This window comes from Hippopotamus amphibius, chromosome 15, assembly GCF_030028045.1.
Source record: "Hippopotamus amphibius kiboko isolate mHipAmp2 chromosome 15, mHipAmp2.hap2, whole genome shotgun sequence".
Classification (NCBI taxonomy): Eukaryota; Metazoa; Chordata; class Mammalia; order Artiodactyla; family Hippopotamidae; genus Hippopotamus; species Hippopotamus amphibius.
The window spans coordinates 3,145,743-3,166,834 of NC_080200.1; the positions used below are offsets into that span (position 1 = coordinate 3,145,743).

General features: G+C 54.3%; 1 protein-coding gene across 2 annotated transcripts; it reads left to right on the top strand.

Moving 5' to 3' along the window:
• The first annotated feature begins 1,314 nt into the window (after nt 1-1,314).
• On the top strand, nt 1,315-17,557 carry YJU2 (YJU2 splicing factor homolog). 2 transcript variants are annotated; one of them, XM_057709857.1, is made up of 8 exons: nt 1,315-1,425; nt 3,368-3,468; nt 5,111-5,255; nt 7,413-7,547; nt 10,072-10,253; nt 11,404-11,524; nt 14,490-14,634; nt 16,081-17,557. In XM_057709857.1, exons 1-8 carry the CDS (start codon nt 1,402-1,404, stop codon nt 16,365-16,367), a joined length of 1,140 nt encoding a protein of 379 aa, XP_057565840.1. In that variant the 5' UTR covers nt 1,315-1,401; the 3' UTR covers nt 16,368-17,557. The 2 variants fall into 2 exon arrangements, with proteins under 2 accessions (XP_057565840.1, XP_057565841.1); XM_057709858.1 differs by having other exon boundaries at nt 1,323-1,425; nt 15,717-16,220.
• The last annotated feature ends 3,535 nt before the right edge of the window (nt 17,558-21,092 follow it).

Below are 21,092 nucleotides of genomic sequence, written 5' to 3' on the forward strand. Positions count from 1 at the left end.
CACCTCCCTCAAGAAGGCTTCCCTGAGCACCTCATCTAAGGCAAGCAGAATAAAGACTCCCCCAAAGATATCCATATCCTAATCCCCAGAACCTGTGAGTACTGTACCTTACATAGCAAAAGGGACTTTGCAGATGTGATTAATTTAACAGTCTTGAGGCTCCTTAAAGATTGAGGATCTTTCATTAAGTTAATAAAAATGAAGTAGAGTTATACTGGATTACCCAGGTGGCCCCAAGGTAATCGTAATTGTCCTTATAAAGGGACACAGGAGGGTTAGAGGGAGACAGAGAAGGGGACGTGACCATGGTAGCAGAAGTCAGAGTGATGGTGGACCACAAGCCATGGAATTCTGGCAGCCTCCAGAAGCTGGAAAAGACAGGGAAACAGATTTTCTCCTGGAGCCTCCAGAAGGAACCAGTCCTGCCACCCACTGTAGACTTCTGATCTCCCAAACTCTAATAAATGTGTTGTTTTAAAATACTGAGCTTGTGGTAATTTGTTACAGCAGCAGTAGGACACTCATACATCTCAAGTAGCCCCTTCTCATCACTTTCCATGTGCCACCCTGTTTTAGTGTCTTCAGATCATTTACCAGAACCTGAAAGGGTTTTCATGTGTCTTTATTGTCCCGTCAGCCCCACCAGATAGACAGTGAGCTCCATGAGGGCAGAAATCTTACATCTTGTTCTCTGACATGTCCCCAGGGACCCAGCACATCTTTGACTCAGAACAAACAATTGTAAAAGCAAGGGAGGAGGCTAGGGAAGGAAGGTCCTCTTTAGAGGGAGCAGAGGCAAACAACGGGGGGACATCTGGGAGCGAGGGTTGGAAGGGGAGGTAAGTTTGGAGCCTGGTCCTTGAGTCTCTGTGACTCAAGATACACGGGGCGGAGCGTCCAGGATGCTCGTCTGTGGACCTGCGTGGCCCGTGAGAACCGCCCCAGTCCTCAAGTGAGCGCTGGGGACACGGGAACCATGTGTAGGTTCCCAGAGCCCAGCACACAGGGTAAGCGCTCAACACTGAGTTCTTTATTTGCTGAATAAAAGAAATCACTGGGAACGTCGCGACCAAGAGCCAGGCCGCACGACGGCGAAATTTTAACCAGTCGCTGCCCACCTCTAGGGGGCGCAGCGCCTCCTCGGAACTTCAAATCCAGGCCGACGCCGGAACCTTTGTTGCTCACTACAGAGGTTGCATCTGGGGAAGGAAGACAGAAGGACTCGAATAGTGACAGGCGGGGACCGGAACCAATGAGAAAGGCAAGGTGTGTACGCTGCAGCCAATAACAGCGGCAGAAGGGAGTGACGGAAGCGGAAATAAGGGGGCCAGACAGTCGGGGAAGTTCGGCAAGCACTAAGTCTAGGCACTCTCGTGCTCGTGAGAAGAGTAGGAGGTAAAGATGTCGGAGCGAAAAGTTTTGAACGTAAGTGTTGGGCGACTAGGGTTTTCGACCTGGGACGGGACGTCTTGGAGCTCGGGCTGAGGGGTGCTACTTATATTATCCTACTAGCGCCTTTGCTTTCTTCCTTAACGGCCTTCCGCAGGGCGGGGCTCTCTAGGCTCCTCCCAATCACCTACCGCGGGGGGTGGGCCTTCGCTGAGCCTTTCCCTCGAGGCGGGTGTGTACCCAATCACCTGTGGGGGCGGGGTTTAGGCTATTTACCCAATCACTTCTGATTGGGTTTTTCCTGAGGGAATTCTCCAATCACTTCTCGTGGGGGCGGAGCTTCCTTAGGATAGTGGCCTTCCCACTTTACACTCGCAGCTTCGAGGCGTGGCTCTGTTAAGGCCCGCCCCACTTGGGGTTCTAGCCAATAGCGTTCCTTGGAAGGATTAGGCTTTGCTAAGCTCTTCTGTTCCGCTGGCAGGAGACCCTTCTGATTGCAACTTCTCCCAGTTCTCTTGCGGAAGACTGGGACTCTTTGGGTGTGGAGCTAGTCTGTATGAGGCAGGATTCAGCTTATGGAGAAAAGCGCTCCGGAATTCTGAGTCCCTGTTCCCTTCCCTCCTGAGCTCCCAGGAAGGGGGTGAGCTCCCAGCCTGGGAGTGTGTAAGCCCAGGATGTCAGGAAGGAGTAGAGAACATATCTCCAGACTGATGGCTCGGAGCCCGGGTTTCCGAGGTCAGGACGATGTCCCTCCCTGTGACTCAGTGATCTAATCTTTCAAACACCTATGTTAGGAACTCAGCCTCAGTGCAATGTCCTGGACTTAGGAGTCCGTGAAAGTTCCTCCATCGTGAGGCTCCAACTGGGAGCCGAGCTGTTTCCATAACTTGCTGGCAGATACTTTTGTGTGCCAGGCACTGTTCACAGTGTCTTGTTCATCAGACCTCCACAGGTGCACAGGTTATCCCTTCTTCAGGTGCAGAAACTGAGGCCCAGAGAGGTTATATGATAGCCAGGGAGCAGAGGACTCAAACCCAGTGCCCTCCTAGCTCTGTAATTCACATAGTTCATCACTATACCACAGTTTCCCCAGAGTCGTGTTCCTGGGTCTGAATCCTGGCTTGGCTGCTCACACTGCATGACCCTGCATAGCTGACCTCAGTTTCTTGCTCTATGAAATGGGTACGCTGCTCTGTATCTCCTAGTCTCTTTGCACGAATTCCATGAGGCAGGGGATGTAAAGCTCTCTGTGTAGTACCTGGCGCCTAGTAAGTGCTCAGAATACAAAGTGCTTTATTTTTTGAATACCGTATGTAGTTGTTTTTCACAGTCCAAACTGTCCTTCCCCACACCTCCCATCCCAGGCTCCTGTGCAGAAAGAGTTAATGCGACAGGCCTGAGGCTGCTGCCCTAGAAAGGCCCGCTTGCATTGCTGGCCCTTGGCTGGCGTCCGGGAACTTGAATTTCAGGATGGTTCCCACTGCTGTCTGAAAAGCACGGCTCCCTGGGGTTACACTGTGTGTACAGGCAGTGTGGTCTGTGCTGAGCACCTGCTCCCCTCCTGGAGTCTGGAATTGTTGTCATAGGTGCCAGGCAGAGATGCCTCCACGGTCAGATCCCGTTTCCAACCCTGGGTCTCCCTGAGCTTCCCTGGAAGAGATTTCACACATGTTGTCCCAGTTTTTCACTGGGGAGTTGACTTCATCAGGAGAAGTCTCTGGAAGCTTGTGCCTGGTCTCCCTGGGCCCTGCCCCACGCACCTTTTCCCTTTGCTGGTTTTTCTCTGTGTCCTCCTGCTGTAATGAATAGTAGCCATGAGTACACGTGTGTGTGGGGTCCTAGGAGTCCTCCTACCAAATCATCAAGCGTGGGGGTGGTCTTGGGGACCCGGACACCACTCCCCAGAGCCCCTTTCCTCTGCCCCTGGCCCGCCCCTGCGTCTGAAAGCAGCTCCCCAACCCTTCCTTCCTCCCTGCAGAAATACTACCCACCCGACTTTGACCCGTCGAAGATCCCCAAGCTCAAGCTGCCCAAAGACCGGCAGTACGTGGTGCGGCTGATGGCTCCCTTCAACATGAGGTGAGCCACCCCGCGGGGCCCCTGCACTGCTCGTGGCAGACGGACCCAGTGCCCAGCGTCCACAGAGAGTGGCCTGTCCCCAGCACTCAGACCAGGTCACCGGTCCTGGCTCAGACGTGGACCCAGTGAGCGAGTGACTGCGCCAGACCTTGCTCTCCTGCCGTTCAGGACTCCTCTCCCTGACCTGTCAGAGCGCCCAGCTGGTGCCTGTCTCAAGATCTCAGTCACTGGTGGTACAAGTGTAAGCACGACACTGGGTCCCGTACATACATTCACTTCCTCCAAGAGCCCTGTCCGTTCCTTCCCCAGGACCTTTGCACAAGCTATCTCCTCCGCCTGGAACACGCTTCCTTCTGCTCTCACGTAACTGGCTCCTTTTCACCCTTCCAGACTTGGCTGAGATCTCACCCGCTCAGAGAGGCCTTTGTGATCCCCCACCCACCCCGTTCCATCCTTCCCTCCTGCCTACAGTCCCCAGACCTCATCCTTCATGCCGCCTTGGAATTGCCGTACCTCACCAATTCCAAGCCCCACAGTTTTTCACATCTTAGCACATCTCAAATGAATTGGTAATCAAAGCCACCTTTGTTAGTGAAATTCAGCCCGTGTTTACTTATTATATAGATCTGCTTCATTTCTCTCTCCTTTCGTTCTTTTTATTTTAAATTATTATTTCTTTCTTTATGTATTTGCCTGCCCTGGGTCTTAGTTTCCCCACATGGGATCTTCGTTGCCATGGGCGGGATCTTTAGTTGCGGCATATTGGCTCTTCGTTGGGGCATGTGGGATCTGGTTCCCTGACCAGGGATCGAACCCGGGCCCCCTGCATTGGGAGCGTGGAGTCTTAACCACTGGACCACGAGGGAAGCCCCCATTCATGTGTTTTTATTCAGCAAATGAATGTCACTTATTGGGCACCTGCTGTGCCCTGGGGCCTCGGCTGGGTGCCGGGGACACTGTGAGCATCAGGACTTGACCCCGTGGAGCCCCAGTCTGTCGGGGAGTAGAGGTGATAAACCAGGGCTCAGGCACGTTCACAAAAGGCGTGTATAGGACACACAGATAATCACGAGAGTGTGACTGGATGGCGGCTGGGGAGGGAGGGGGCTTCGCTGGCTGGCCGGGGAAATGAAAGCAGAACTGCAATCTGACGGATGGAGGGTGTCACAGGCTATGGGTATTGCGAGGGCGAAGACCCCGGGGGTGGGACCGAGCTGGGGTATTTGTAGGAACAGCCAGGAGGCCGGGGAGCACAGGGGCTGAGCAGGAGGGGCCGCAGGAGGGCAGGGTGCAGGAGCTCTGTCTCGCTCCATGTGGCGTCCCTCCTGGTGGGATCTTCCCTCTGGAGGTCAGGATGCCCCATGAACACCAGGCTTGCTCCCGGGAGTGGGTGACAGGTGAGTCTCACCTAGTCTGGGTGCCTCCCAAGAAGACAACACTTGGGCCGAGACCCAGGCAGACATTAGTGAGAAGAGTGTGCCTTCTAAGGGGAATCCACACACACGGTGGGGCAAGCTTCTCAGGAGGGAGGGAGCTCCCCGTCCCTGGAGGTATGCAGGTAGCCATCTGCCAGAATGCTAAAGCGTCCGACCAGTAAGAACCAGGGTACCCAGGTGGCTTGAGTCCCTGTCCTGCTCCCCAGGTGTAAGACGTGTGGAGAATACATCTACAAGGGCAAGAAGTTCAACGCTCGCAAAGAGACGGTGCAGAACGAGTCCTACCTGGGCCTGCCCATCTTCCGCTTCTACATCAAGTGTACGCGCTGCCTGGCAGAGATCACCTTCAAGGTAGGCGGCCAGCCAGGCCAGTCCTTCCTCCCCCGGGGGTCACCCCTCCTGTCCTCTCCCTCCAGGGAAGTCCCATCTCACCTTCTCCCCAGGAAACAGCAAACGTTTGGGGAGAACTTCACAGCAGTGTCATTTATAAAGGCAAAAAACCGGAAGCAACCTAGATGTACAGTAACAGGGGATTCAAGGGACAGATTACAGTGGAATATTGCTCAACCAGTAGCAGTCCCATTTTTACTTTGTCACCCCAAGGGTGGTATTAAAAATTGGGGGAAAGGACAAAGAGAACTTATAGTTTTCTCTTCACATACTTTTGTACTGTTTGTGTATTTTTTTGGCTAGAGGCTTTTTACTTTTGGTTAAAAAACAATATTTTATGTCAATTATATCTCAATAAAAGTTAAGAAAAAACAAGATTTGAGTAAAATAAACAGCATATTAAAAAATTATATATTTTAATTATTTACTTTTTTAACAACAGCTTTGTTATTTATTTACTTATCTATTTGGCTGCTCCAGATCTTAGTTGCAGCACATGGGATCTTTAGTTGTGGCATGCATGCATGCAGGATCTAATTCCCTGACCAAGGATTGAACCCAGGCCCCTGCGTTGGGAGCACAGAGTCTTGACCACTGGACCACCAGGGAAGTCCCAACAACAGCTTTCTGAGATGTGATTTATATGCCATGCAATTCTCCCTTTTAAAGTGTATAATTCAGTGGTTTTAGTATATTCCTAATGTACTAAGCTGTCTTCTCTAATTCCAGGACATTCTCTTCACCCCACAATTAAGCCCCGTCCCCACCATCAGTTCCTCCCCATCCCCCTTCCCGGCCCCTGACAATCACAGATCCACTCTGTGTCTGTGGATCTGCCTGTTCTGGACGTTTCATATCAGTGGAATCGCACACTGTGTGGCCTTTTGTGGCTGGCTTCTCTCACTGAGCATCGTGTTTTCAAGGTCCGTCAGTGTTGCAGCAGGTGTCAGTGCTTCACTCCTTTCTAAGGCTGAATGATATTCCACTGTATGGACCCCGTTTTGTTTATCCACTTGTCAGCTAATGGACAATTGGGTTGGCTCCAGAAAATGATTTTTTTTACCCGAATTGTCCAGTATGTATATATTTAGATATGAATGAATACATACGGATTTTTTAAAAGACTTAGAGAAACTATCGCAAAATGTTATAATCTGCCTTTCTGGTGAAGAATTTCAGCTCATTAAATAACTAGGATTACATATATATATTTGTGTGTATGTGGGCATGTGGTAAAAACAGAATTCCAACTGTGCTGCAGGATTAACACTGGAAAATTGGTTTACTACTCCTCTCCGCCCAGCCAGCCCCCACGCATAGAAACATTTATGACAGTTTCTTGTATGGCTTTCCAAAAATGTGCTCTGCGTTCACATGCCCACAGGGATCACTCTCTTCCTTGCTCTTTCTGTTTAAATAGTAAATTTCTTATTTTGGAATACTTTTAGACTTACAGAGAAGTTGCAGAGATAGCACAGAGAGTTCCCTTCTGCCACTCACCAGCTTCGCCTCTTGTTAATATGTTCCATTTTCCACAGTGCATCTACCACAATAGGAAACCAACACTGGGTCACTACTGTTAGCTAAATTCCAGACGTGACGCGGATTTCAGTTTTTCCACTAATGTCACCTTTCTGTTCTAGGGTCTCATCCAGGGCACCATGTTATATTTCTGCCTCTCCGTTTTATAAATGCAAATAGGAACATGCTGTATACACAGTTGATATGTAATTTATAATCAAGGGAAGAAGGTCAAGTGCGCGTGTATACACACACACAGGCATGCACACGCACACACACCAGAGAGGATATGTTCAGGGACCCAGAGACTTTTATTTGCAAACGTGTGGAGGGTGCAGGGCAGCGGGGAGGCAGTAGGCAGGGGGAGAAGGGTCTGAAAGTCCATGCTTAGGAGTTCAGTAATTCTGCAAAAGGGAACAGGAGCACTAGAAAGAAAGAACTGTACTTGCCAAAGCAGCAAGACAAAAAAAAGAAGAAATCGGTATTAAAAGGAGTGAAATACGGAGAGAAGGTGTCCCTGGCTGCTGGCTGCCGTTCAGCAGAAGCTTTTGATGCTCAGGGACGTAGGAGCTGACGTCTGCCCATCTCTCCTCCCAGACAGACCCTGAAAACACAGACTACACCATGGAGCACGGAGCCACACGGAATTTCCAGGCTGAGAAGCTCCTGGAGGAGGAGGAGAAGAGGGTGCAGAAGGAGCGGGAGGATGAAGAGCTGAACAACCCCATGAAGGTGAATGTGTGTGTGTGTGTGTGTGTGTGTGTGTGTGCACGCGCACGCGTGCCTAGGCTTGGATGCTGGTGGAGTCGGTGTCCCTTCCTGCCTTAGGCCTCCAGGCAGGGTGATGGGGTGGAAGTGTGGTCAGGAAAACTCTAAGATGTCCCCGAGACCCTTGCCTCCTGGTCGCACATCTTGCCTAGTCCTGGGACTGTGTGTATCTTATTCCTGTGAGAAGGTGATGTTAGATTAAACAATGGCACAGCCAGCCTCATAAGAGGTAGGTTACCCAGATGGTCCCCTTAATCTGGGTCTAGAGCCAGAGACAGAGGACATCAGAGATATGAAGGAGTGACACTGTGGAAGTGGCCACATGGCAGGGAACAGCAGGCAGCCCCTAGGAGCTGAGAACAGCCCCCTGTCAGCAGCCAGTAAGGAGGCAGGGACCTCAGTCCCACAGCCACAAGGAACTGAATTCTCCAGCAGCCTGAGTGAGCTCAGAAGAGGGCCCTGGGCCCTTGATCTCAGCCTGGCAAGACTGCCAGAGAACCCAGCCATGGTAGGCCAGACTCCCAACCCACAGAAACCATGAGACAGTGAATTCGTGTTGTTTTAAGCCACTGGGCTGGTGGCAAATTGTCGCACAGCAAGAGGAAACTAACACAGGGAGGCAGGAAGTAGGACTTCAGAACTCAAGGTGCTTCCTGCAGCCGGCTACGCCGCAGTTTCCCACAGAGGTTCCTGTGACCCATTAGGCCAGTGGGGGTTAAGACTAGATTATCGAAGGAAAAGTGCTCTTGACCATTTCCTGGCTGTGTGACCTTGGCCAAGGCACTTGGCCTCTCTGTGCCTCAGTGTCCTCATCTGTAAAATGAGATGGAAATTGTGCCCCTGCCTTACACTTGTGGTGAGGATTAAATGAGTTTATACACGTAAAACTCTTAGAACAGGGCTTGGCACATAGCAGTTCATAAATGTTGACACTGTTAATGTCATCCCTTAGTCATTTTCATCTTTAACTAGACATTTGTGTTGTTTTTCTCATAAATAGAAAGTCCATATTCTCCTCTGTCTCCTCCCACCCCCGTAATCCCCGTCTGTTCCTGGACCCTCACGCCTCTGCCAGTTATGTTTTCGGATCAAGCCCTGTCAGATCTGATCCAGCTTTTTTTCACAGCCGTGCGGAGCAGCAGGGAGGGAAATAGGCCTCAGAGACAGCTTGCGGTCTTCTGGTCTTCCCGGAGCTGCCTCCGTGCTGTCCACGTGCCGCTCTAGTTCCTGCTGCGCTGGCCAGCACGGGGTCAGCTGTCCCTGTGTAACAAGTTCCCTCAAATCTTTGCAGCTTCAAACACTTCTTATCCCATGGTTTCTGGGGGTCCGGAATCCAGGAGCAGATTCGCTGGGTGGTTCAGGCTTGGGGTCCCTCACGAGGTCACAGTCAAGCTGTCAGCCAGGGCTGCCTCATCTGAAGGCTCGACTGGGGCTGGAGGAGCCGCTTCCAGGAGGCCCCCTCATGGCCATTGGCAGGAGGCCTTGTGTTCTGTCCACATGGGCCTCTCTCCACAGCACTGCTTAAGCCTCCTCACAACATGGGGGCTCCTCCCCTTCCGCCAGTGAGAGTCCCGGAGAGAACAAGGAGGAGCCCAGCGCCTCTTATGACCTGTGTCGGAGGTGGCACGCCATCACTGGTCGTGTTCCGTTCATCAGAAGCGAGTCGCTCAACCAGCCCGCCCTCACCTCTGGGAGGGGGGAGCATGAAAGAATCTGTGGACGTGTTTTCAAACTGCCGGGTTTCCCAGAGGGTTAATTCAACAGGGGCACAGGGCCAGGAAGCAGCCAAGGCAGGGTTCACTTCCAGCCCGCCTGGCTCCAAAGCCACCTCTCTGACACCTGGTGGGGCCCACGTCGCCTCTCTGACCCTCAGTTTCCTTGTCTGTAAAGTGGGGGTTATTGCGAAGGTTAAATGAGATTATGTCTGGAAACATCTTGCCCTGGGCCTGGCACATAGCAGTAGCTCAGGTTGTCTTTTTTTTTTTTTTTTTTTTTTAAGATTTTTATTAATGGGGACCATTTTTAAAGTCTTTATTGAATTTGTTACATTGCTGCTTGTGTTGTGGGTTTTGGGGGTTTTTTTGGCCCCGAGGTGTGTGGAACCTTAGCTCCCTGACCAGGGATCGAACCCTCACCCCCTGCATTGGAAGGTGAAGTCTCAACCACTGGACTACCAGGGAAGTCCCCAGATCATCTTTTTTAAATCTTTATTATTATTTTTACTTAGTGACGGAGCCAGGGTGGAAGTCCAGGCCACCTGGCTCCGCCGCTTACCAGCCACGTGGTCTTGGGCGATCACTTCCCCTCCCCGAGCCTCAGTGTTCTGAGGCATGAAATGGGTACAGCCATGGGACTGGGTGCTGTGGATCGCGGCCCCGGGGTGGGGGTGGGGGTCCTCCCCTTGCCCATGGTGACCCCCGAGGCCAGGTGGGCCTCGTAGAGGCCTGGGATCCGCGCGCACTCAGCCCCGCGTCTGTGCACCCGCCAGGTGCTGGAGAACAGAACCAAGGACTCCAAGCTGGAGATGGAGGTTCTGGAGAACCTACAGGAGCTCAAGGACCTGAACCAGCGGCAGGCGCACGTGGATTTCGAGGCCATGCTGCGGCAGCACCGCCTGTCGGAGGAGGAGCAGCAGAAGCAGGAGCAGGAGGAGGACGAGCGGGAGATGGCGTGCGTCGGGGCGGGCGGGCTGGGGGTCCCGGGGGCGTCCACCCCCCTCCCAGCCTTTGCACGGTCCTTCCCTCTGCCTGAAATCCACAGCTCCCTTGAGCATCCCCGCCTCAGGGAGGACTTCCCTGCACCCCATCCCCCTCTTACTTCCTCTCTCGTGGCATCTGTGTTACCGCCACCAGGTTCAGCCCCAGGTTTGATGGTTAATTACAGTGAAAAGTTACAGAGAAAAGTCAGCAGAAGGAAGAGGCATGAAGCAGAATCAGGGGACCAGGCGCACACTTTCAGAGTCCTTTCCCAGTGGAGTCCCACGGGATGGGCTTAATTCCCCCAAAACGAGACGGGACAGCACAAGTGAGGTGCGGTCCCCAGGGAGGCTCACGAGACCCAGCCCAGGGTTCTGACTGGGGGCTGGTCCCGCAGGCGCCTCTGCCCGGCACGGCCATGACCCCAGACTCCAGGAGAAGAGCAGGTGCCCGTGTGGACCCTGTGTTTGCCCAGACAGTGTCAGTGAGGGTGGCAGGAGCCCCCAGAGTCCAGCTTCGGATGCCCCCGAGGACTGGCCTGGCGAGCCGCCCTTTCTGAGGATGCGGCCTCGGGCCTGCTGTGTTCATGCTTCTGCACAGCACCTCCCATTCTCCAGAACCTTCTTGCTGATGCGCCCCTTTCCCAATTTATCGTCTGTCCTTCCGGGTGTAAAATCTGAACCAGGACTTGGTTTGGTCTCTGCGTTTACGGCCTAGAACAGGGTCCGGCACGTAGTAGGTGCTGTTGGGCGGGCAGGTCAATGATACCGTGAATAGCAGAGGAGTCTGCGTTCATCGAGCCCCTTCTGGGTGCCAGGCCCTGTTCTGAGCTTGGCCCTGTCATCATGGTGGTCCAGAGAACTGAAGTTCAAGGAGCTCCTGGCACAGCCCTGACTGAGGTCCTCCAGCCCGGGTTCAAATCCAGACAGGCTGGTTCCAGCCTCCAGGCACTTAACCAACCCCCTGGGCTCAGTGGACAAAGAACTTTTTTTAAGGTATTTGTGTACCCCTATCCCCTACTCAGTGAGGTCAGGACACAGTAGCCAGGTGGTGCATCTCAGTGGGGGGGTCCCAGCCACTGCCCCAGCAGAGCACATGCCAGAATCCCACATTCCTCCCCACAGGGCCTTAGTGGAGGAATCTAGGAAACGAAGACTCCTGGAAGACTCCGATTCCGAGGAGGACACTGCTCCCCCAAAGCCCCGGCCGGCCCTCCGGCCGAACCCCACTGCCATCCTGGACGAGGTGAGTGAGGCCGCACACACCTCCACATGCTCTCAGGGGAGGCAGAGACAGAGTAAGCCGGGGCTTGGCTTAACTTTGTCTTGAAAGGCCAGTCTAGGTCATAAGTGTTCAGCTCTGCCGTCGTAGTACTAAACAGCTGTAGATCGTATGTGAGTGAATGGCCCTGTGCCAATAAAACTTTATTTACAAAGACAGGTGGCAGGCCTCCGGGACTGTGATTTTCCACCCCTGCTTCAGCTGCAGAAACGAGGGGACTCCCCAGACTCAGAGACATCAGGCAGACATTTATTTCTCAGTCACTTCACAGTCCTGGGCGGGACTCCCAGGCAGCCCTGCTCCATGCAGTCATTCAGGGGTCCACGCTCCTCCCATCTCCTAGCTCTGCCCTGTCCTGGACCATGGATTCCAGCTGCGGGCAGGCGGAGGGTGCCTGGAGGTCCAGATTGAGATGCAGCCCACCTCCACTCCCCTCAGGTCCCAGTGGCCGGACGTGGTCACGTGGCCTCAGCGAGCTGCAAGCGGGGCTGGGAGCTACCTCCTGGAGCCGCCTGTGCAGGCAGAAGGACAGGAAGAAGAGGACTTGGGGAGGGGGCTGTCTTATCCAAGGGGGTCAAGGCCACTCTGGTTTTTCACTGAAGGAGGGGGTTAAAGTGAGAAATCATAAATAACACAGACACCCCCAGAAACTTTTTAATTCAAAACGTGCTCCTGGTCTGTATTAGTTAAATACGAGTCCAGCCACTAGACAGAACCCAGAGTAGCAGTGGTTTCAACTGCACAGAAGTTACTTTTCTCCCAAACAACAGTTGTGTGCGGTGTGCAGAAGGGGCGAAGTGGACCCTGATGTCCGGGACGTCCTCTTCATTGTCCTGTTGTCCCCACGATGACGTCCTCATTGCAAGGCAGCTCAGTGTCACGTCTGCATCCCAGCCAGTGGGAAGGGGTGGGGACGGGAGGAGGACACCGAGGGTAGCTATACCCTTGGTTGAGCACATCCTTCTGCTCACACCCCATTGGTCAGAACTGAACCACCTGACCACATCCTGCTGCAAAGGAGGCTGGGAAATGTAGTCTTTCACACAGGCAGCCATGTTCCAGCTGAGAACTCTGGAAGTGTCAGAGGAGAGTGGGTTTGGGGGTCATGCACTCTTACCCGTTAACCTTCTGATGTATAACCAAGGTGTTTTTTTGGAGGCTGTATCCCCAGATCAGAGTTCTCACACTGGCTTTCATGCATAAACCACCCTCAGAATTCCTTGTCTAAAATTTCCTCTTTGGTTTTTTCTTTCAGTGGAACAAGAGATTGAAGGTACTTTCAAAGCAGTCTGACTTTGTATGATTTTCACCCCCCCAGTCTTTTTTTTTTTTTAAGTCTATTTTCTTTTGGCCTTGCCGCGTGGCTTGCGGGATCTTAGTTCACCAACCAGGGATGGAACCCCTGCCCCCTGCAGTGGGAGCACGGCGTTTTACCCGCTGGGCCGCCAGGGAGGTCCCTCCCCCTAGTCGTTTATAGTTATCTTGCTTATAGCTAATTTGATGGTGGACTTCTTGTTTTATTTTGCTTTACACCAACTTCAGCATAACTTTTATGGAAGCATCTCTTTCCCCTCCTCTATTCCCTGGGCTTAGTTTCATGGGAACCCGTGATGGCGTTTGACAAAAGGTGAAGGACAGCAGCTAGCTCTGCTGGTCACTTCAGCAGTGCCGGATACGAAAGCTTCGTCTGGGACTGCCGGTCTCTCTCTGTGCCCGCAGCGGACCACATCTGTCCTGCTCACCACACACAGGGCATGCAGTGTGGCCGCCGTGTCCTCCTCCTCCCCCCACTCCCCGCCCCAGCTGTGCCAGCCCCCTCGGATGGGCCAGGCTCAGTCCCACCTCCCATCTCCGTGTGCTTACTCCTCCGGACTCTGATCTCCGTACCAAGTCACCTCCCCGACCACCCAGTCAGCAGTGGCTGTCCCTGCCACACTGTGACACCACCCTGACTTCTTCCTTTCACATCACTGATCAAGACAATGGTGTCCAGGGACGTCCCTGGTGGTCCAGTGATTAAGACTTTGTGCTCCTAAAGCAGGGGGCACAGGTTCGATCCTGGTCAGGGAACTAAGATTCCTTCATGCCACGTGGCCAAAAGAAAAAAAAAAAAGACGATGGCATCTTGGTCATCTACTTGCTCGTCCAACCTCTCCCCTCCCCAGATGGTGAGCTCTGTGCAGGCAGCCCCCTGCCTGCCGTCGTGCACCCCCTGCACCCCCAGCTCCCAGTTCCAACAGGGCCTCCCACATCTAGTGGTTTCTAGTTCCTCTATTTAAATATCAAACAGATAAAAGGGGTCCCTCCTGGTGAGATTTAAAAGCTGGAGGTGAGGCTGAGCCTCTCTCTGCCTCCCCCTAACTAGTCCCCAGAGTAGGTGCCTGCATCTTCTGTCATCCCCTCAGGCATGCTGATTGAGCACCTGCTACAGCCCCAGCAGTGAACAAGCCAGGACCCCACAGCGTGGTGGGGGAAGCAGTTAATAAGGTAGTAGAGGGCACTTTATTACAGACATGCAGCACTCACTTGAGCTTGAGCAGTGAGGCAGGACTTCCCAGGGGAGCTGATTCTTGAGGTGGGTATTGAAGGATGAGTAGGAGTTCGTCAAGTGAACTAGAAGCACAGGGCGCATTCCAGGTGGAGGGCATGGTGTGGGTAAGGGCGTGGAGGTGAGCAGCCACGGTGTGATTTAGGACGTGTAAGCGCAGGGCGTGGGGGAGAGAAAATGGGCAGAGGCCTTGAGGGTGAAGCTTAGGGCGATGGGGAGCCACAGAGGAATTTAGAGCAGGGGAGAGAGAGTTGGTCAGCACAGCAGGGGGAGCAGGAATGGTAAAGATCCTGGCTCAGCTGGGGACTAGGAACAGGGGGGCCAGAGAAGGAGCAGGAGCTTGGACAGACCACCCGGTCATGCCCCACCACCAACCTGCAGGCCCCAAAAGCCAAGAGGAAGGCAGAGAGCTGGGAGCGCAGCGTGGGCACCCTTGGCAGCAGGCCCCAGCTGTCGGGCCTGGTCGTGGTGAAGAAAACAGATGTGGAGGGCAGCATCCAGCGGGGAGGAGCCCTGCCCGCCCCAGGTAGGTTCCCCTGCTGTCCATGCAGTGCCTAGGGTGGCCACCAGGTGGCAGCAGCACCCCCAGTGCTGTTCCGTTGTGGGCGGTGGGGCGTGCCCCCCAACGAGGGGGAAGTGGGGAAGGGCTGGAGTCTCCTTTTTTCTTCTAATTACAAAAGGAGCACGTGCTCACTTCTAACACCCAAGTCAGATAGAGATGCGTGGGATAAACTGTCCGATCCTGTGGCCACCCGTACCCCAGTCTTCGGTTGTACGTAGACACCGGCCCCAGCCTGCAGGTCGGTTCCCTGGCGTTGGCATCTCAGTTGTTGTGTCGCCGATGCTCTGTGTGTGTGTGTGTGTGTGTGTGTGTGTGTGTGTGGCCCCGGGACCCTTGGGAGATGGAGGATCAGGGTGAGGTCGGCCCGGCGAGGTGGAAAGAGCAGGATTGCGGGGCTGGCAGCCCGGGTGCAGATGCCCCCCACCTCTGCGTGATTATTCTGTGGCCTTGATCGAGGGGCCTCACCCCCGGGGCCTCAGCTTCCTGTCCTGGAACATGCTCATGACAGAAGGACCAACCTCGTAGGACCTCGTAGGGTTTGGGGCTGATTCCACGAGCTCCTTCACGTCAGGCGCCTGCAGGAGATCCTGGCGCCCAGCGAGGCTTCCAGATAACACGAGCTGTTGTTAACAGAACAGTTATTACCCCGTTTATCAGATGAGGCGACCAAGGCCCAGAGACGTGAAGCCATTTGCCCAGAGTCACAGAGCCAGGGTGGGTGGTGGGTTCAGGGTCCTCGCCTTTTTGTCCCCATGGTGCACAGCTTCACTTGGGACTTGGAGCGTTTCCGTTTTCTGTGTTGCATCCCTGGCACAGGTGCCTGTGTCCACCCAGGTCAGCTTTCAGAGGTGGGGCTGCTTGGTCAAGGGGTGTGAGGGTTTAAACTGTGATGGGGCCGCCAGGCGCTTTCCAGAAAGGCTGCAAACAAGCAGGAGTGGCCGACCCCACTCTCCCAGCCTCCCCCAGGCTCAGCCCGCCTGGAACTGTCCCGAGGTGGGCTGCAGGGACCAGGAGGCACGGTGGGCTAGCTCTCGCCTCTCTCCCAGGAGCAATGAAGAACGGGCAGGCGGCTGGCCCTGCGCCCCAGACGCCTGGCACCTCCTCCCTGAGCCAGCTGGGTGTGTATTCAGACAGCGAGGACAGCAGTGGCAGCAACTGAGCCCCGCCCCCAGGCCCTTCCCCAGGTCAAGGTCATACCGTCAAGGTCACAGAGCCAGCTCCAGCCGTAGTCGGCGCAGGAGGCCCTGGGACCAACCAGAGTCACCACCAGACAAGCGCAGGTGTCCTCCAAGGCTGGCGAGGCCAGTGAAAGCTTCAGCTAAGGGACTCAGTTTCCTCCCATCCCCCCACCCGCCCGCCACCCTCGGGAGCTCGGGGTCCCCAGCTCACACTGCGACATCCCTGGAGCAGCTTCCAGCAAGCCTTGGAGATCGTCTCTTGGACAGTCCCTGAGATGGCAGCCGTGCTTTGGGCACGTGGGTGAGCCCACCCGCCAGCGGTTGGCTCCATCCCCTCCTGTCACAGAACCATCTGGAACCCATGAAAGGAACCTGCTGATCTATCTAGGCACCTTCTCTCTGCCAGCATCTGAGGACGGGGCTGCAGAAGCACGCAGCCTAGCCAGTCCTGGACTCCTGACTCTCAGAAACTACGAGATCATAAACGTGCAGTGTTTTGTATGCTCAATTTGGGGATAATTTGTGAAGCAGCAGTGGAAAGCTGGTACAGCCACGCAACCAGCAAGTCTGATTCCAAAGCTCATGTTCTTTCACGTTGCCAGAGTCCAACTCGTGTGATCCCCTCCTACTGCAGTGTTTTCTAGTTGAAGGTCCTGTATCCCCAGACTCCTTCACAACCTGATCAACCCTCATCTCTGGTCTCCTGCCCCTCCCAGGGTCACAGATGTCAGCTCTCCTCCCTCTCTCTCTCTCTCACACACTCACACACAGACGTTCATCTGGCATTTGGTAACGAGGCTTTGTGTTTTTCACTGTCAGAGTTTGGGGGATGAAACGCCCCCGCTTTGGGGATCCGCTTTCCCACGGTGATTTCCCTGCTTAGGGTTGGCACCAAGAAGTGAACCGGGGATCGGCTAGGGCTTCTGACGAAGGCTTGGGGGCCTCCCATCACAGCTCCACGGCTGCAAAGACAGGACCTGGGGGGCCTGATTCCAAAGCCCTGACGGTGGGGGCTGAAGCCCGCCCACGCTGGCAGCTGGCGAGAACTGATGCCTCGTGCATCTCTCTTCCCAATTTCGCACCCAGCAGCATCATATTTATGGCTTAAAATTGGCCGCTGCGGGAGTGTTTACACCACGGCAGTTGGCAGATGCTGCCAGAGCCAGTTGTGAAGCCCGAAGCAGCAACCACGGCCTGTTTTCTCCCAACGCAGCATCCTGCAGTCAGTGCCCTGGACGTGGGCCATTCAGAGGCTCTCGGTGAAAAGAAGTCACCCAGGGACTTCCCCGGTGGTCCAGTGGTTGGGACTCCGAGCTTTCATTGCCAAGGGCCTGGGTTCAGTCCCTGGTCAGGGGACTAGAATCGTGCAAGCTGTGCAGCACAGCCAAAAAATAAAAGGTAAAAACAAAAAATAAAAAATAAGTCATCTAGGTTAAGTAGTTGTGAAAAGAAATTGAAGGGTGGGGGCCTCTCGGGTTCATTTTGATTCATTCTTTCAGACTGTTTCCTAAACTCCCATTGCTCTTAATCCACCGCAGTTTTTGCCAAGTACGTGCACCATCTGTTGTTAGTAAGTGTTAACTCAACTCCGTTCTAAAACATGGGTTCCCAAACTACGATCCACAGGCCACATCTGGCCCGTGGCCTGTTTTTGTAAATAAAGTTTTATTGGCACATAGACACACCCATGTTTGAGCTTATCACTCATGGCTGGCTTGCTGTCCGGTGGCAGAGATGAGAGATTAAGGCAGCGATTCTATGACCTGCAAAGCCAAAATATTTACTCTCATATATCATAATAAGATGTAAACAAATAAATGATACTAGAGCTGGTGCTAGCAATGATGAAGAACAGGGTAGCAGAGGATAGTTCTGACAGGAGAGCCTTAGGAGATGTGTGCGTACTGCCCGTGGCTCCCTGTATCAGTTACCTAGTGCTGCGTAACAAACGATCCCCAAATCTAGCAGCTGAAAACTACAGGAATCTGGATGTGGTTTCCCTGGGTTCTTGGTGTCAGGGTACATCACAGCTGCAATTGAGATGTTGGCTGGGGTTGGGGTCTCATCTGAAGGCCTGGCTGGGGCAGGATCTGCTTCAAGCTCACCTACATGGTGGTTGGCAGAATTCACTCTCACGGGGCCTTGGCCAGAGGCCACACTCCATTCCTTGCCTGCATGGACCTCTCCAGCGGCTGGCTTCATAAGGAGGAGAGTCTGCTAGAAGTGACAGCCGATCACTGTTGCCGCGTTCTGCGGTTAGAAGGAATCCCAGGGGAGGGGCTCACATGTGGGAGCGACCACCAGGAGGTTGGGGTCATGGGGGCCAGCTGAGGGTCTGCCTGCAGAGCCCCCTGCACAGTGAGCTCTGCAAGGGTCTGTGTCTTAATGTGGCCCCAGCACCTAAGACCATCCCCGGCACCTAGTAGATGCTCAATGAATGTACGTAGCCTGAGTGGGTGTCTCCCCATTCACGGGTGAGGAAGTTGAGGCCAGGGAGCCCCACGCTTCTGCCCACTGTCTGCCACCTTCCCCTTTCCTCTGCACTGCACTGCACTGGAAGTTTCTTTAATTCTTATTTTCCCTGTAGGCTTTTTCACTTTGTTCTCCCACCCACGTCCTGGGAACAGTTTGGCTCTTGGCCCCCAGTTTTTTTGCAGGGGTTCCCAGGGTCGAGCAGGCAGAGGGACAGCTCAGCAACACGTTGGGGGTCCGTCGTGTGTGCTGACCCTCCGGGGCCTCAGCCTGCACCCTCCTCGTTCCCTGCCCTGAGGCCGCCTCCCCGACATCCACCCCAGCTTTTGCTCTCTGGGGCCTGCCCTTCCCCCCTCGCCGCGGACAGTCCCCGTTTCCCACGAGCTCCATGTCTGTCATCCGGTCCTCGGGAGCTGTCAGGCCTCATCTGAAATCTCCTCCATCAACTCCCCTGGGGGCTGCCTGCCTGAGCACATCAGAGGGACTGGGGGCGGGGGGGGGGTGGCCTCCCCTCTGCCAGAGCCCCCTCCCGCCTGAGCATGGGCTCCACAAAGGAGACAAGGGGCCGCTTCTGCTTCCCAAGCTCTCACCCAGGGCCAGGCGATACCCCAAGCTCCCTCCACACCAGGGCTCTGCCACCCATGCCCTGGGCACATGCTCCCTTACCGGCCCCATTTTACAGATGGCGGGAGGCTCCTTGGCCAAGGGCTCAGAGTGGGTGAGGGGCAGGAACTGGCTTTGAAACTGCAAGGCTCCAAGGCTACACCTTTGATACCACGCCCTACGGACTGGGAGCTTCCAAGGGCTGGCCTGTGCCTCCCCCATCAGGTTGGGACCCCGGAAGGCAGGGCCGCATCTCCTCCATTAGACTGGGAGCCCTTGAAAGCAAGCACATGTTTCCTCTGTCAGACTGAGGACTTCAAAGGTCAGTCTCATGCCTCCTCCATCAGACCGGAAGCTCCTGAAGTCAGAGCCATGCCTCTACCTTCAGACTAGGAGCCTATTAACGCCTGCACGTATTTCCTACATCAGACTGGGGACTTCTGAGGGCAGGACCATGTCTCTCCCATCAGACAATGAGCTAAGAAAGGCAGGGCTGTGTCCCAGGAGCTTCCGAGAGCAGAGATTGTCTCTCCTATCAGACTAGGAGCTCCTGAGGCAGGACCAGGTCTCCTCCATCAGATCAGGAGGTGTTAGGCCCCATCGTGGGTCATCCTCATCTGGTCCCCTCCTGTCCTGCTGCTTTGGCTCCCTCCCTGCCCTCCGGCAGACATGGGGATGTGTGAGACAGCCCCTAGCCAGGGACGGCTTCTGGCTTCTTCCTGAGGTCCCATCCGCCCTAAGCATATGATAAGCACCTACTGTGTGCCATGCAAGAAACTATTATTCAGCCATAAAAAGGAATGACACACAGACACACGCTGCAATCTGGGTGAGCTTTGAAAACACGATGTTCAGCAAGAGAAGCCAGACACAAAAGACCACACAGTGTGTGATTCCATTTATATGAGACGTCCACAACAGGCAGATCCACAGACACAGAAAGTGGATTCACGGCTGCCAGCGGATAGAGATTGGGGAAGAATGGGAAGTGACTGCTAATTGGGTATGGGGTTTCTTTTGGGGGTGACGAAAGTGATCTGGAATTAGTGATGGTTACACAATCTTGTGAACATACTAAAACCCATTGAAAGGTACAGTTTAAGTGGGTAAATTGGGGGGTATGTGAATTATATATAAAAAAAAAAATTTTTTTTAAGGCACCCAAAACAGTGCCAGGCAGGAAGCGCCCAGCACAGGTTTGCTGTCCTTCCATTTCACAGATGGGAAAACAGGCCAGGTCACTTAACTCAAGGTCATGTGGGCTGGGATTCCAGAAACCGAGCGCCACCTTGGAGGAGACCTTGACGGAGGAGACCCTGCTAAACCATCTCTTGGACCCTGAGTGCTGGGGGAAGAGAGGTTCCCTCAGCCCAGGACCCCCAGAGCACCCACCTCCCTTGCTCCTTCCTCCCCCCAGTCAGAAAGGCAAAACCCAAGAGATTATGGGCTATTCAAGGTCACACCACCGCAGGGGTCTCCGGACCCCAGCCTGGCTCCCCCTCTTCCACCACCTCCCGCTCCTCCTCAAGCCCCCGCCCTGCTCCTGCGGCCCCAGGAGAAGCCAGCTCAAAAGCACAGGAAAGTCAAACGCCGTTTGATTCTGCCTGCGGGGCCTCTAATTGCTATTCCTGCCACACACTGTAATTAGAAGGCCCCTTTCAAATATTTATACCTTAGACATCCGCGTATTTATCTGACAGGGAGAGGACTTGGATTTGATAAGACCTGTCAACAGCTCATCCCCGAGCCGGGAATTGCCTCGCGGCTGACAGAAAACAGGACAATTACCCGCCGTGCTCCCCAGCGGTCCCCAGGGATGCTGCTTCGTCGCTGATCACAGAGGGCAGGGTGGGGTGGGGGGCTGCGTGGATGCTCTTTGGGAGGGGGGACCAAGTTCTACAGGTTCGTGTCAGGCGACTCAGTCAAAGCAGGAAGGAGGAGGAGAGGACGTACGGACGCCCCTGCTGCCGTGAGGAAGCCTTGCCTCGTCTGCTCTGGACCTCAGTTTCCCCATCTGGAAAATGGGGCTACCAGTGGAGGGGAGATGGAGAACTTCTAATTCCATGAAGAGACCTGATGGGGATCGAATGCCACCCCACGCCAGGCCATATCACGGCATCCAGGCAGAAATGAGCTGCGGGGTGTGTCTCCACTCTCTGTGCCTCCGTT

What these genes read in the sequence shown, in the direction of transcription:
- YJU2 (XM_057709857.1), top strand. Translation starts at nt 1,402, where the DNA reads ATGTCGGAGCGAAAAGTTTTGAAC. An exon ending in ATGGCTCCCTTCAACATGAG is followed by an intron (nt 3,469 to 5,110) that starts GTGAGCCACCCC and finishes CCTGCTCCCCAG; the next exon opens with GTGTAAGACGTGTGGAGAAT. An exon ending in GAGGACGAGCGGGAGATGGC is followed by an intron (nt 10,254 to 11,403) that starts GTGCGTCGGGGC and finishes TCCTCCCCACAG; the next exon opens with GGCCTTAGTGGAGGAATCTA.